The sequence below is a fragment of the Gracilinanus agilis genome, chromosome 3 (assembly GCF_016433145.1).
Source record: "Gracilinanus agilis isolate LMUSP501 chromosome 3, AgileGrace, whole genome shotgun sequence".
NCBI classification, from domain to species: Eukaryota; Metazoa; Chordata; class Mammalia; order Didelphimorphia; family Didelphidae; genus Gracilinanus; species Gracilinanus agilis.
Genome location: NC_058132.1, coordinates 409732494 through 409747824, shown reverse-complemented (window position 1 = coordinate 409747824; position 15331 = coordinate 409732494). Strand labels below are relative to the sequence as shown.

General features: G+C 34.7%; 1 protein-coding gene across 1 annotated transcript in view; it reads right to left on the bottom strand.

Moving 5' to 3' along the window:
* The window catches only part of ITSN1 (intersectin 1), a 289966-nt gene that overhangs the window by 111370 nt on the left and 163265 nt on the right, over positions 1-15331 (bottom strand). Inside the window, exons 19-22 of the mRNA XM_044670233.1 lie at positions 13107-13228; positions 9456-9470; positions 4506-4753; positions 2793-2952 (exon numbers count right to left, since the gene is read on the bottom strand). Coding sequence (XP_044526168.1) covers positions 2793-2952; positions 4506-4753; positions 9456-9470; positions 13107-13228 — 545 coding nt within the window. The remainder of the gene's footprint in view (positions 1-2792; positions 2953-4505; positions 4754-9455; positions 9471-13106; positions 13229-15331) is intronic.

Here is a 15331-nt window from a genome sequence, read left to right as displayed (position 1 = left end):
GAGGGAGGGAGGGAGGAAATATATATAGCTACTGCAAAACTAAAATCTCTTTTAGGGAGGAGTTCTAGCTTGGGGGTCCATGAATACATTTCAGGAAGTTGATGAACTTGGATGGGGAAAAATTTTATCTTTATTTTCACTAACCTCTAATAGATTTAACATTTACTTCAGTTATGAATGTAGACAATAAACATACATTGAGGAGGGGTGCATAGGTTTTAACAACCTACTAAAAAAGGATAAGAAACCCTGCTTTAAGGGGAGGAAGCAGAGACTTGTCTATTTCAATGCTTTATACCAAGTGTAGTGCTTCAGAAATAAATGTTTAATTGAAATGGAATTTTCAAAATTTCAACAAAACTGAAATGTTGTCAAATTATTGACCTTTTGTCTAGATCCTTCTTGGACTTTGCTCTATTGAATATGATCTATTATCCCTTCCATCTGTTGCATCCTCAATCTCTTACTCCATTGTTTCCTTCCCTTCTGGCTACAAGTACATTTATTTCTCCAAGTCTAATAAAAACTGAAAATAGCAACCCACCAAAACCCTCCTTTTTATTCTTCTATCCCCCTGAAGCCACCACTTCTTCCTTTGCTTCCTTTTACCAACTAAACGTTTAGAAGAAATAGCCTATATTTCCTTATTACCTTCACTTCCTCACCATCTACTTAATTTAATCTCTTATAATATGGCTTCTGAGTATACCACCACTTAAATAAATCTCTCTTCTCAAAAGTCACCAATGACTCCATAACTACCAAATCTCATTCTTTTCACTCAGTTCTCATTCTTAAACTTTGTAGCATGTGACTATAGCCTAATCATTTCTTCCTAAAAATCATCATGTGGCTTATGTGGCATTTTAAAAATCTAGTTTTCTTATAATAATAATAAAAATGCCTAAAATAACAGTGCTTCAGGGTTTACAAAGTTCTTTGTACATACATATGAAAAGTAGATCCAATAGCAGCATCTTCCTTACAGGGTTATTATGAGGCTGAGCTAACAAATGTAAAACATATTGCAAACTTTGCAGTATAATAAAAATACTATCATCATCATCGTCGTCGTCGTCGTCGTCGTCGTCGTCGTCACCGCTGTCTACTCTACATTCAGAGCCATGATAAAGAATTTGCAAATCTTGGAAAAATCTTTTAAAAATCACACCCACTTGACCATCATGCTTCCTGTTTTTACTCACTACCTAAAAGCATTTACTCTTCATACACGGGGCAATTCTTGATGTCATCAAATTTCCATAATGCAAAGAAAACAAAATATTCTGGCATTTAAAAAAACATTTAAATGATAATAGTAGAAATTGCTCAAATTTACACATTGGTTTAAGGTTTGCAAAGAACTTTTATATGTTACCTCATTTGATCTTCACAACAACTCTATTAAGAATGTGCAAATAGAAATTTCTTTCACCTGATTCACCCAGCATCCTTTTAAGTTATGTGCTTACTTTACATTGTTATGCTTGAGAGATAAATTTTGCTGAAACCCACTCAGGGGGGCATTTGGGGGGCGGGGGAGGGCTTTTGCTTTGGTAAAGCACAGCAGGTGTAGGTCTCTGGCTCTGTGCTCTGCTCACTTGGCTGAAAGAATCCCTTTCTCTCTCACTTTGTTATTATTAAATCCTATAAATTTAAATACTTGGAATAGTCATTCAATTTTAGTCTCACAAGTATTATGATGCTATTATTATCCTCATGTCATCCTCACAAGAAAGGATGAAGGTTGAGAGAAGTTAAGTGCCTTGCCCAGGATTCACAGAGCGTGTGTCACTAATTTTTATTTTAAAATTTTGTAAAAATATTAAAAGGTATTCTTTATTGTTCTCTATATCTAGATGACTACCAACTTCGTCCTAGTTCAGCTTATTATATAGCCAAATTGGATTAGTGACTACCCCTTCTGCTTTCCCACCTCCACATCTTAACTCTATGATGCTTAGAAGATCCTCCTTCCACATCCTGACCGTCTAGCTACCATTATTTAAAACATTCTTTCGAGACTCAGCTCAAATTCTATCTTCTTTGTGAAGTCATTCTTGATCATCCCAGCTAAAGTGGTGTCTCCCTACTCTAGATTTTTGGCATTTGATTTATGCCCCTCTTATTAAGATACTACTTATGTCTTGGATTATAGTTAATTCTGTGTATCTTATTTCCTTGCCTAGACCATAAACTCCTCCGAGGCAGCTGGTATGTCTCATTTGACCTTTTTTTAATCCTCCACCCTGACTACCATAGTGCCTTGTGCAAAGCAGCCACTCAGTAAATACAGATGGCACAAAGTTAACTTGTGGAAGTTTGATTTTCTAGCCTTTGCCTTCCTGCTTTCATATTCCCTAAAATATGATGTGTATAAACTACTTTACCCTCCCACAGTGTGCAAAAAACAAAACCAAAAAAAAAAAACTAGCCTTAAGAAAAGCTGAATCTTCTTTTCAAAATTACTGGTTCATATCTTTTTGGGCGGGGCAGGAAATTACCTTTTCTGCAGAATCAGCATTTGTCCTATGTTGAAAAATATAGAGGCAACAAGGACTCCATTCCTTCGTGGATCAGAAGCCACAGATGAGGAAGTCCTGACATATACAAACAAAATATAGCTTCTACCATATAACATATATTTCTTCCTAGTTGGGATTATCTATACTGTATCCTGGGTTACATATTGGGTAGGTTCATTTATATTCAATAAAACCAATAAATATTTGTGGAAGATGTTTTTATTTTACAGAATATAGTCATTCACACCCAGGCATGTTGCTATTTACCTGGCCCAAAACAGGCGACGGTGATGAGCCAGTAACAGTGGCCGGGGTAAAGGCTGATCTTTGCCTTAACTGCCCTGCACTGGGAACTGTAAGAGAAGGCTGAGTTGCCCATGCATCCCAATTATCTGTTTCTGGTTTTTCATTAGTGTTTGTTGGCCACCTAGAAAAGAAAAAAAAATAGCACTCTAAACAATTAATACATGCCAACAGATCATCTTTTCGTTATGGACCTCAAGTCACTTGGTCATAGCAGCTGAAGTATATGAATGATTAAGTCACCTTGGGGGTGACACAAAGGGGATTGCCATCTCCCTACACAGTCCACGGGTACAAATGAGCACTACTCCATCCTGGTACTGAAAAGTTGAAAACTACCACTTTGCAGGTGACCAAAGCTACTGTTAGCAAAGGAATGTGCTAGTCATCTCTCTGTATATGGGGAATTGGATAGGAACTATAACAAAATTAAATCCATTGTATAACAAGAAACTTTATAAAAGGGTGCATTTGTTTTGCCTTTTTTTTTTTTTTTGGTCTTTTAGGCTAATTAAGGCTTTCCCTAATTAAGCCAAAGTTATTGACTAAATTAATAAAAATTAATGTGGGAAAGGAAAGCTATACAGCCGAAAACACATTATCTGGTATGTAATTGAAGAATTTCTTTCTCCAACACTAAGGGGACTTTTACATGAAAAAACAAATTATCACATAGAACTTGCTTGTTCTTGCCCTACCTTACAGAGTTCATTCCAATTCCTGTCCTTCACATTATTCTCTTTTCTTCCTTATAATTTCTATCTATCATCTAACATCTGACCTTCTCTCATGATTTCTTTGCTTTAAAAAAAAATTTAAGCTTGCACATTCCAAAAAGATTCAACTTTCAACACCAAATATTTGGTAATAGATCACCTTTTTATTATGGACCTTAGATTACTTGGTCAGAGTACTTGTATCATCTCACTGATGATTTTATTTTTTTACTCAAGTACACTTTTTTAACCAATGCAAAAATCTGGATTGTGGCACTATAGTAAGGGCTCATGACTTTCTATAATGAATTGTTAAAAAACCAAAACTCTCTGAATATTATGCTTGAAGACCAATATTTCACAACCAAGAACTGAGAATTAGCATCATTTGATGACATTCATTATTTCATTCTGCTGTACACTCGAAAAGAACCAAGGAAGGCTCAGAGGAACTTAAGAGGAAACAGTTTTGTATCTTATTCCAACCACTAAATTTCATTTCTGCATCTATATCAACACATGGTGCTACTTAGATACAGGAAATGACTATAAATAATTGCTGACTGGCTTGAATGTTAAGAGATTATTAGGAAATATATGTCTGTCCTAGCAGGAGCAAAGATATTAATTAATCACCAAAGCAGACTCTGAAATATGCAATTTCCACTCACACTAAGATGACTAAAATTTTGTTATCACCTAATAGATTTTAATAGGTCATCCACAATTTTCTTGCACTTTAGGGCAGGAGTTGAATCATTTTTCATCTTTGTTTTCCTAGGCTCTAACCTAGTGCCTTCACATACGAGTCAATAAATGTTAATAAATAAATTGAAAGCACCACAAGACACTCAGGATGGAAGCAATCTAGGGAGCTTTTTCTTTGAGAGATCTAAATAGGAGGGCATGAAATGGTTGGAAATTTATACTTTACTATAATAAATACTAATACCACACATACGTGGAGCTGAAATCTGCCCAGTTGTTAGAAGTTGTAGATGATTCTGAAGAGGTTGCTGTCACAGGAGTTGGGGTTTCATGTAAAGAAAGTTTAGGTGTGGGCAGAGGTGTAGAGTCAGCTGCTGGTTTCAGAGGGGTGGGGATCTCATTTTCTGGGATTTTCTCTGCATAGTTTGCTGGAAACCATCCAGTCTTTCCTTTTAATTCCCCTCCAAGCCACCCAGGTTCTCCAGTTTGGCTTTCATCCACCTGTAAGAAAGTCCACGGATAGAGTGACATTGAGAATAAATACATAAACATGCCAAAGGCAACAAAGTCCTCGATCTCACTTCCCCACTCCTCCTTGCCCTCTTCCCCAACCGCACCCACTTCTCTAATTCCAATAAATAGAGCACAAGCCTTTTTGTTATGCTCTGGTTATAAGGGTTTGCCAATGAATTGAAAATATTTTACTTTGAAAGAAACAGTAAGTGTAATAACTCAAAGAGTTCTTACTTGAAAGTGTTTTCTATTTTCCAAAAAAGTAGAAACAGTATGGTATTAGGCAAAGGGTACAAGACTTAGAGTGGAAGGACTTGGGTTCAAATATTAGCTGTGTAAACTTAGGCAAGTAATTTAGCCTTCCTAGGTCTAGGTTTCCTCATCTGTAAAATTGGGGAAGGAGGAAGGGAAAGAGGAAAGGGCTGGGTTACATGACTTCTGAAATCTCTTCTAACCATAACTCTAAAATCCTAAATAACAGAATTTAAACTTTAACTGTTATTCTTTATTGATGCTGTTTCCTAAAATCTACATTCAGGATTTATCATTAAAGAAAGCTCCTAAGAATTCTCAAGATTAAACTACTGTTCCATTCATTGTAATTACTTAAACACTATAACCTAAATTCACCCAGTAAGAATTTCAATTTAGGGTACATTTAGTACTTTTTTTTTTTTTTTAAGTTTGATACTATGCTACCTTGCATGGCAAGGGCAGAAGAGTTTGCTAGAAATCACTATGGTCATATGGAAGGAAGGTTAATCATTTATTTTAACTATAAAAACCCATCAGGAGGAAATGAGAAACAGTTCTATTACAACTCTAAATTTTAGAACTCCTTAATTTTTTCTTTAATTGGGACAGCATTCATTGAGGAAAAGTAAACTATCATGGCACAATTTAAATCTGATATTCAAATTTGAAAATATTATTTTCTGTTATTTAAGCTCTCACACAGATCATTTACTACATTGGAATAAGGGTGGGTTTTTTAGTATTTTAATTTTTCTAGTGACATATGTTAGTTGATCAAAATTATTCTGTTTTTCCTCTTTCTTTTATGTTCCCAAAGTTAAGACATTTGCAAAGGTCATAATTATTACTATTTTTAACATGAACTCTGACTTTATAAATCACACACATACCAAAAGGATTGGGTCAAGTCTAATAACGAGGAAAATAAAACACTTTTAAAATATAACAATTACAAGGGGAAATGTTAACTAACATCCAAAGACATGAAATTACTAGAGCACACAATAACTATACTTTTCACCTTTAAGAAAAAATTAATTAATTCTACACATAATTTTTAAAAATAATTCAGACATTACCCCAAAATATTCAGTGGCTTTATTTTTCCCTTGTTTTAGTCTTTTAAAACTTTTCTCATCAAACAGAAAGAAAAATCTTAATTGACATTTCTCAAAACAACAAGAAAAAGGAGTGAAAAATTAAATTTCCAAACATATTTTTGTCTCTGTTATTTTTCCATTGGCTCCCACTTATCTGTTGTTATCAATTTCTCTATTTCAATATTCTATATTTCCTAAATGTTACTTTGAGCTGTTTTTCATGATAAATCATTCCTCTTGAATTCTGTTTTGTATTTTAATATACCTCTGTTATTTTCTAGTCAATCTGAATTTCTCTCTAAACTCAGGCCAACCTGTTTTATAAATTATCCTATTTCCCATCTACTTTCAATTCCTTTCTCTGAGAGCCTTAACTCTCCATTTATCAAATTTTCCTTTGATTCAGTTACTTTATTAAACTTTTATTCTCTCCTCATCACCAAATCTCAGAAAAAAAGTAATCTATACTTGCTGTCTCAGTTGCCCCACCCAATCTTCAATGCTTTCCAATCTACATTTCGTTAATTCATATCAGCACCCAAAAAAAGGTATTAAACTCATCCAGTGTAAGGCACGGGAATTATAAAGACAAAAACAACAGTTCTTGACCTTTTTGTATATTTTACCAGGAGAAGATACAACAAGATACAGGCATGATAATTTGAGGAAGGAGTAATAATAAGTGGGGAGAAGGATAATAAAGGAAACTGTGGAAAGAATTCTCTGAAGTGATGATTCCTAAGCTGAATCCTGAAGAGAGGCAAGAATCCTGATAGAGACGAGGGGGGAGTATATTACAGACATGGGGATGAACCATACAAACACAAAAAGACAGGAGATGAAATATTTGGTTTGGGACCAACTCATCCCTGGTGGAAGTGTAGCATTCCTGAAGGGGAATGAATGAATGTATGAAATCAGGATGAAAAGGTTGCTAGGAGACAGATTTCAAAAGGTTTTAAATACCAGACTAAGGAGTTTGCATTTTTTAGAAGTAACGATGGTTTTTGAGTAAGGGAGCAACATAGCCAGACCACTGCTCCAGGAAGATTATTTTGTCAGCTGTGAGGAGATGAAATTGGAGAAAGGAGAGAGGGAAAGCAGGCAGAAAAATTAAAAGGTTGTTATTATAATAACACAGATGAGAGGTGATGAGAGCCTGGACTAGAGTGGAAACTGTGTTGATGGAAAAAACGGAATAGAAGCAAGAGATATTATAGAAGTTGAATCAGGAGAATATGGTAATTGCCTAGATATTAGAAGTAAGGGAAAAGGAAGAAGGGTAATCTTGAGGTGAAAAGTCTGAGCAGGGAACAATTTGGAAAAGAGGGTTTGGTGAAGAAGAGTTCATGTTTGTGCATCTATCTAGCTTTCTCTCTATGATATACATATATTTCATACATGGATATAACACATAACATAAAGAAGAAAGTACAGAACTGAATATGGCAAGAAGCATCAGTCAAGAAGCAGAACCAAGAGACAGTAGTGTTAGAGAGACCAACGGGAGAGAATGACCAGAAAGAGAGTATGCTTAATACTTCAAAAGCTACTGAGAGCTCAAGAAAGATGATGGCCGAGAAAAGACCACTAGATTTAGCTGTTAGAGGTGGGTTGGTAATCCTTGGGAGAGCAATTCCAGGAGTGAGGAAGCCAGAAGACAAGGGGTAGAGAATTGAGTAGGCAGTGAAACTATGGAAGCAGTGATTTGGGCAGCACAATGGAGGAGAGATATAAGGGAGTAGCTTATGGAGATGGCAGAATTAAATGAAGATTTTTTAAAGAATGGGGTAGATCAAAGTGCATTTAAAGCCAACAGAGTCTGAAGATGAAAGAAGTAAATTCCTGGAGGAGAAAGGAGTCTGGAGCAAAGGAGGAGAGAGAGTAGGTAAAGACATTGAGGTATTTTAAGATGTCTAGTGAGATGGAAGTACTTTGGATGGATTTTTTGTTATCTGGTTTTTTTCTGTCATGTTCCAACTCTTCATGTCCCTTCTGGGATTTTCTTAGCAAAGATACTAGAGAGATTTATCATTTCCTTCTCCAGTTCATTTTATACAATGAGGAAACTGAGGCAAACAAGGTTAGTGAAATTGTCCAGGATCACACAGCCAGTGAATGTCTGAGGCCAGATTTGAATTTAAGTCTTCCTGACTCCAGGCCCGGCATTCTATCCACTGCACCTTTAGAGGGATAGCTTTGAATTTTCTCATTAAAAAAGAAAACAAAGATATCAAATGGGATTGAGGGTGGGGGGCAGGATTAGGAGACTAGGGGAATGAAAAGAGAAGGGCCAAAACAATTGTTAAAGGAGATGGGTTAATAAATCAAGAAATGATAAAACGACTCAATTGCTATTATTTCACATGAATTTGTAGTGAATTCACTTGGTATAGTTGTACAAATTCCTTCAATGGTATTAAAAAATGTAGCAGTGTGAATGAAGAAGGAAGACAGTAGATGGTCCAGGGTTTATAACAGGCTGAAGGGATATATATGAGTTAGAAATAGAGACGAGAACATAGAAACTAGCAGTAGAAAGAGTTGGTTCTTCTCCCTTGGTAGAAGCTGACCTGAATCACTGAATATTGAGGCTATCTGGTGTGAATTCCTTCTTCTCTTCTCTTTATCTTTAAGTCCTATAACATCATTGTCCACTCTCTCCTCCTTGGCCCCATCACCCTTCTGACTTCTAAGGTGATTCTTCTTCTTATCAAGGCAAACCTCTCTCTACAATATGCCCTTGATTTCATCACTTAATGTCTTCTACAGAAGAAGGCAACCTTGAACATTAACTCTTCACCACCTTCTCTACTACCTTCCTAGATCATACCATCTCCTTAAACTATTATCCTTTATCTCTCTTCTCTTTCTTAACCAAAATCCTAGAGGATTTTGTCCAAATTCCCTACTTTGGATTCCTCTCCTCTCCTGTACTCTTTAATCCTTGACAATCTGGCTTCCATTTTCATTACTTGTTGGAAACCATTTTCTCTAAAACTACAAATGACTTTTTTTTAGAATTTTATTTATTCTAAACTTAATACCAAATAAATGATCATTTCCATGTATTTAAGACAGAAAAAGAAGACTGTACGTGAAACTGTGAATATTATATGCATTTTCCTTTTTAAATAAATCTTCATACCCCAAACAAACAAAAAAAATTACCAAAAACCTCAACAAATTGGCCATCTTTTTAAAAAAAATTCACACCTTGACTGACAAATTTAGGAACATAATTTTGTTTCCAAGACAGACAAAAATATGTTTTGGACACAGAATTAAAGTGTAAAATACATATAAGAAAATACAGACTTCCTGACAGCACTTACCCATTCCCCTTTAACCTCCACAAGGAAAGCAAAGATTTGAAAGTAAAGCAATATTACAATATGTTTCACAAAATCATTTATCCTAACCAGTATATTTAAAATATGTTTATCATCATGTTTGCTGTTAAACTGAATCTAATAAAGCTGGAAGTTTGATAGTCAACTAAATTACGGGAAGAGAGCAAACTTTAAAGTCAGTCAGATTTTTTTTCATCTTTCATGATTTAGTAAAGAAGAAAAAAATTAGAGGTCAACGTGAAATGACATAAGCTTGGAAATTGTTAAACATCAAGAGGAAATTACAAAGGGCTTCACATTCCTTATATACATTTTCTATGGAAATAAGTAATGGGATTTTTTAAAAAATGGAATGCTTTAAAATACAACATAAATTAAGTTTTAGTTCCATGCTACAAACTATACAGATAAGAAAGTTTGCTGCTTTCCTGCTGAATTCAAGAGAGACGGCCATTTATAAGGACTCCAGGGGTAAGTCTAAGTATGTCTCAGAAAAAGAAATAGTTTCTTATCATAAGTAGAATTGTACAAGATCACATTTTTAGAACTGGAAGGACCCTTGCAGATCATCTAGTCCAACTCCTTTCTTTTAAAGATAAGGAAATTGAGCTTAGAAAGAGAAAATAATTGACAATAATTTGTGAGAAAGGAATTTTAATTCAGGTCTGCTGAATCCAAATCTGCCACCATAGCACTCTGCTTTTCACAGTCATCATTGCTTATGATGTATTACTATTCCATTACATCTAGATAATATATTACACTCTGATGAGCTACTATTTAATCTATAGGCAACCACTTCATTCCTAGTTCTTTGCTACTACAAAAATTGTCACTATAAATATTTTTCTTTCACCATCTCTGCATTCTGATGGGTGCTGTTGTGAAGTTAAACCTCAGAATCATTTTTAATTTGAATTTTTTGCATGGTTAGTGACTTGGAACACTCTTTCTTATATGATCATAGATTTAGAAAGAAAAAGGATCTTAGAAGTCACAGGATTTACAGGTGAGGAAACTGAGTTCCAAACAAGTGAAATTACCTGCTCAAGGTCATATAGGCAGAAAGTAGCAGAGCTGACATTTGAATCCAGGGCCTCTGACCCCTAATCCATTGCTTTTTTCATTATACCACATTGCTACCCTCATTGTACCATGTTTCTTGCCCCTTTTATTTTCTCTTTTTAAAATTGCCTATTCATTAACTGGGTAGCTAGGTAGAACAGTGAATAAAGTATCAGGTCTGGAGTCTGGAAGATACATCTTCCTGGATTCAAATCTTGCCTCGGACATTTACTTGCTGTATGACCCTGGTTAAGACACTTAACCCTGTTTCCCTCAGTTTCCTCATTTGAAAAATGAACTGGAGAAGAAAATGGCAAAACCACTCCAGTATCTTTGCCAAGAAAGCCCCAAATGGGTTTACAAAGAGTTAGACATGCCTGCCAACAAATAAATAACAACATTCATTAACTACTGAAGAATGTTTCTTGTGCTCTTAAAATATTCTTTTTTTTTCAAAACCTTTACCATATACTGGTTCCAAGGCAGAAAAGTGCTAAGGGATAGACAATGGGGGTTAAGTGACTTGTCCAGGGTCACCCAGCTAGGAAGTGTCTGAGGCCAGATTTTAACCCAGGTACTCTCCAGGCCTGGCTCTCTCAATCCACTGAACTACCTAAGCTGCTCCCTTAAAATATTCGTATTTATCATTAAATACTCTTAAATATCCATATCAGTTATGTAAAGTGATTAGATATTAATGTACCCTTTACATATCTTCAGATATCTGCTGCAAAGATTTATACCCCAATTTATTATTCCTTCATCTAATTCTAGAGGCACTGATTTTATTCATGTAAAATCTTTTCAACTTTTATTGAAATTGAAAAAATGAATCTTACTCTGTAATGCATGAATAGTAAGAAATGTGGATCAACTTTTATAACATTTGGATAATTGAATTATTTTTCCTTTACCTCAAGTGTCAGGGAGTGATTTATGTAAAAGGGACCTCACAAAAGAACTTTTTTACTCATTATGGTTAAACATAAGAATTTTTCAAAAGAGTGTTTTCAAGGGGCTGTGAGATATAAGAACTGTAATAAGGAGATACAAATTAGCATTTCAATATCCATCCTATCACTCAAATGTAATCTCTTATAGTTTTAGGCTTTAGCTACTGTACAATGGTTTTCTAATTTACTTGTTAATGTGCTTTAACAGATATCAGATTAGATCCAAAGCAACTTGAATTAAGTAAGTCTGGGAAACTGTCAAATGAGAAGAACCCAGAGGAGCAGGCTCAATACTGGATAAGCCTTTCACAAATGCTACCCTGCTCTTATCTCCTACACACTTATATTAGAATAGCTCCATACTAGAAATTGAGGGAAATGTTTTGTGAAACTGACACCAGGAAGAATGTATTTTGCTTGTTTCTTTGTTTTAAGGATTTGGAACTTCTTGGAACATTCTAATTTCCCTATTTTGAGACAAAAGGAAATGGCAATAAAACAGCCATCAGAAAACAAGGAAAGGAAATAGAGAAGTAGCTTTTTGGCTTTCTCATACATTACTTAAGAATTCTTCCCCCATTCTTTCTGCATGTATTTCTACCACAAAAGAACAACACAAGGTACTTATTTTTATTGCAAAAAGAGGCAAGATGAGTATGTAAACAAGTGTGCTTTAAACAAACTTCCTCCTAAGAATATAATATAATTAGAAGGATAATCTTATTGTGTGTATGTACTTTGAATATAAAAATTGGTATGTATTTTCCATAAATCTGACTTCAGTACTGGGGGAGCGGGAGGCAGACTTTCAAAATGCAGATTGAATTTAGTAAGAGATAGGAAGTTAATAGAAAAATACTAGCAGCATTTCTTTTGGGACCATTACTATAGTAGTTTAGAATTTTGTTAACAAGTACATTTTTCGAATTGTTAGCTTTACACTCTTGAAAAAAGTATTTGGTACCCCTCTATTGTTTTATCAAGCTCCTTGAACTTGGAGGTCCAGTGAGCACATTCCTTCTTGTTGAAACCTTATGAGTGGAAATTTTAAGTTTAAAGAAATTGGAGAATGATAGAAGAAAAAAAAATTCTGAATTGTTTTATGGGTAATGTTTTAAGCAGGTTGCAACAATGCAAGTTAAACACACTTAATTCAACATTTTTTGCATAATTCAAATTCCCAGAGGACTTTGTAGCTTCAAAGATAAATAATGAGAAGTTTTAATTCATATCTACCAAAACTATAACCAAGAACTATAAGGATGTGCTGGAGTATTTATATTTTATTTAAAAACATTTCTCTAAAAGCTTCTCATTCATCCAGAAAAACTTGGTATTACCAATTATTTAGATATTTACAGGTAGCATCTTCTACACAGTGACTCTACCTTAAAGTGACATAAGACTAGATTTTCAGAATTTCATACTTTATTTTAGTAAAACAAGGGATAGAAAAACAAAACATGCTGTTCAAATATGAACACTTATTGACAACCCAGTGAACCACAGATTTAAAGAATACTCTGAAGTCCTGTTTATATGTACAAATGACTGTGAAAGAAACTACAAAGTAGATGATGTTGTCAACAAAAACAAACTTTAAGTTCTTTCTTACCATGACTATGTCCCCAGGCTGGATGGTGATTTCATCATGGCTCCTTGATTCAAAAGGGTACAGTGCCCGGTAATACACTACCTTTATATCCTCTTGAGTAGAAATAGCAAGTGGCCCTTTTTCTGTTTATAAAGATGAGGGAAAGGAGACCAAAAAAAAACAAAACACCACATTAAATAATGAAGAAATAACAAAAAACAAAGGCTTTAACAATCAAAATCTTCCCTGGCTATCTCCCTTAATATTTCTGAAATACCAAAGCTGACCTGGGAAATTTATAAAATACATATTAAGTGATAGCACTTCAGACACATTAGGTAGGTAGTTAAGTTCCAGTTTGGGGATATATTTTTTTTAAATGCCAGCTTCATCTTTGGAGAAAAAGAAAAAGAGAAAAAGGAGGAGGAAGAATAGTCAGAGATCATCTTTTTAATAGTGCTTTCAAATTTGCAGAGCACTTCCATTATCTAAATATTGAAAGTGGGTTCACTTTGCCTTTGTTTTCCTTCCTTCCAAATTTTGGTTTGGGCTTTTGTGGTTTACAAACGTTTTCTACAAATTAATGAAGGCTGTAAACCAAAACTTAATTCAGCCAAAGAAAGGGTCTGTCAGTGGGGTGTGCAAATTTTCACATAAATAAAAAATGTGGAAATAATAACCTTAAAGGTGACACACATTTTCATTATGAAAGTATTGATTTCACAAATATTATTGAAGTCAGCCACTCTCTAAATTCCATTGAGGTAAAAGTCTACCTGTCTCCAAGCAAAAATAATTTAATGAAAAAAGAACTACCCAAATAAAATCTGTCTCTAATGATTCATTTGAGCTTCATAGCTCTAAGTACCATGATTCACATTCGTCCTTCTTACAATTAGTGTTAAGTAGAAGATGTTATTCATCTTTACTGGCTCAGTACTGAATTATATATTTCAGGGGCATTTTTTTGTTATACTTAGGCAAATTTTTACTAAAGAGCATAACAGTGTTAAATGGTTCCTTGATCCCCCAGGAAAAAGAATGATAACAACAATAAAAATCAAAATTCTTCACAAATGTCAATGGGAAAACATGATTTTTTCAAGGGTAAGTGGCTAATTGAAAATTTACATAAAGTTATACCACCTGTTTAAAAAATTTCTTCAGATGACACAAAGGTTGAGTCCAGTATTGTATAACTGATGAGTTCTTACCAAGGCTGACCTTTTTTCAATTTTTTATTAAATCTTTATCATCCATCTTAGAATCAATACTGTGTATTGATTCCAAGACAAAAGAGCAGTAAGGGTTAAGCAATGGAGATTAAGTGACTTGTCCATTGAGCCATCAAGCTGACCCCTTCACTGAGCCATCTGGCTGTCCCTGCCATTTTTCAATTTAATCAACTTTTACAAGGCAGCTAATATGTAGGACACAGTGCTAGTCATTGATTATTTTTTAAAAGACAGGTCTTTTTTTTTTTTTCATTTTCTGTTTAAAAAAACTCTTCATCCCCAACAAACACTAAGATTCCATGGAGGCCAAAGAAACCATCAGATTTTTCAAAAGGTACAGTCCACAAGATACTCTGAGACCAGATAGATACTGAATACCCTACGTTGATTGCAAGTGTGAAGAAAAAGATGGATTTCCTGCTGACAAAAGAGTTGTATAATTCTTAGTAAAAAATTATATCCTAAGAGGCAGCTGGGTAGCTCAGTGGATAAAGAGCCAGACCTGGAGATGGGAAGTGTTGGGTTCAGAATTTGACCTCAGATATTTTCTAGCTAAGTGACTCTGGAAAAATCACTTAACTCCTATTGCCTAGCCCTTATTTTATTGCTCTTCTGCCTTGGCACGAATGCATAGTATTGATTCAAAGATGAAAGGTAGGGTTTTTAAAAAAAAAGGAAAAAAAAAGTTATATCCTAAAAGAGCAGTAAAACATTAAAGAGACTCCAGAGAAGAGAGGCAAGGTGAGTGGAGATTGGTGGGATAAGGTTTGATACCACTTTTGCTAGCTCCTCCTCATCGATGGAGGCAGGTGGCACACCACAGATGTGGCTGGAAAATCTTGGCCACTGTGTGTCAACACCATTTACTTAACTGTACTTCCTTTTTTACAAGGGAGGGTGCCACACAGAAAGCAGGTATTGAGAAATGACAGTGACTATGTCTTTTTTTTTCCCTTCAAAATATACATAAAGCATTTTTTTAAAAGAAATCATTTGAGTCCATTGAGATAA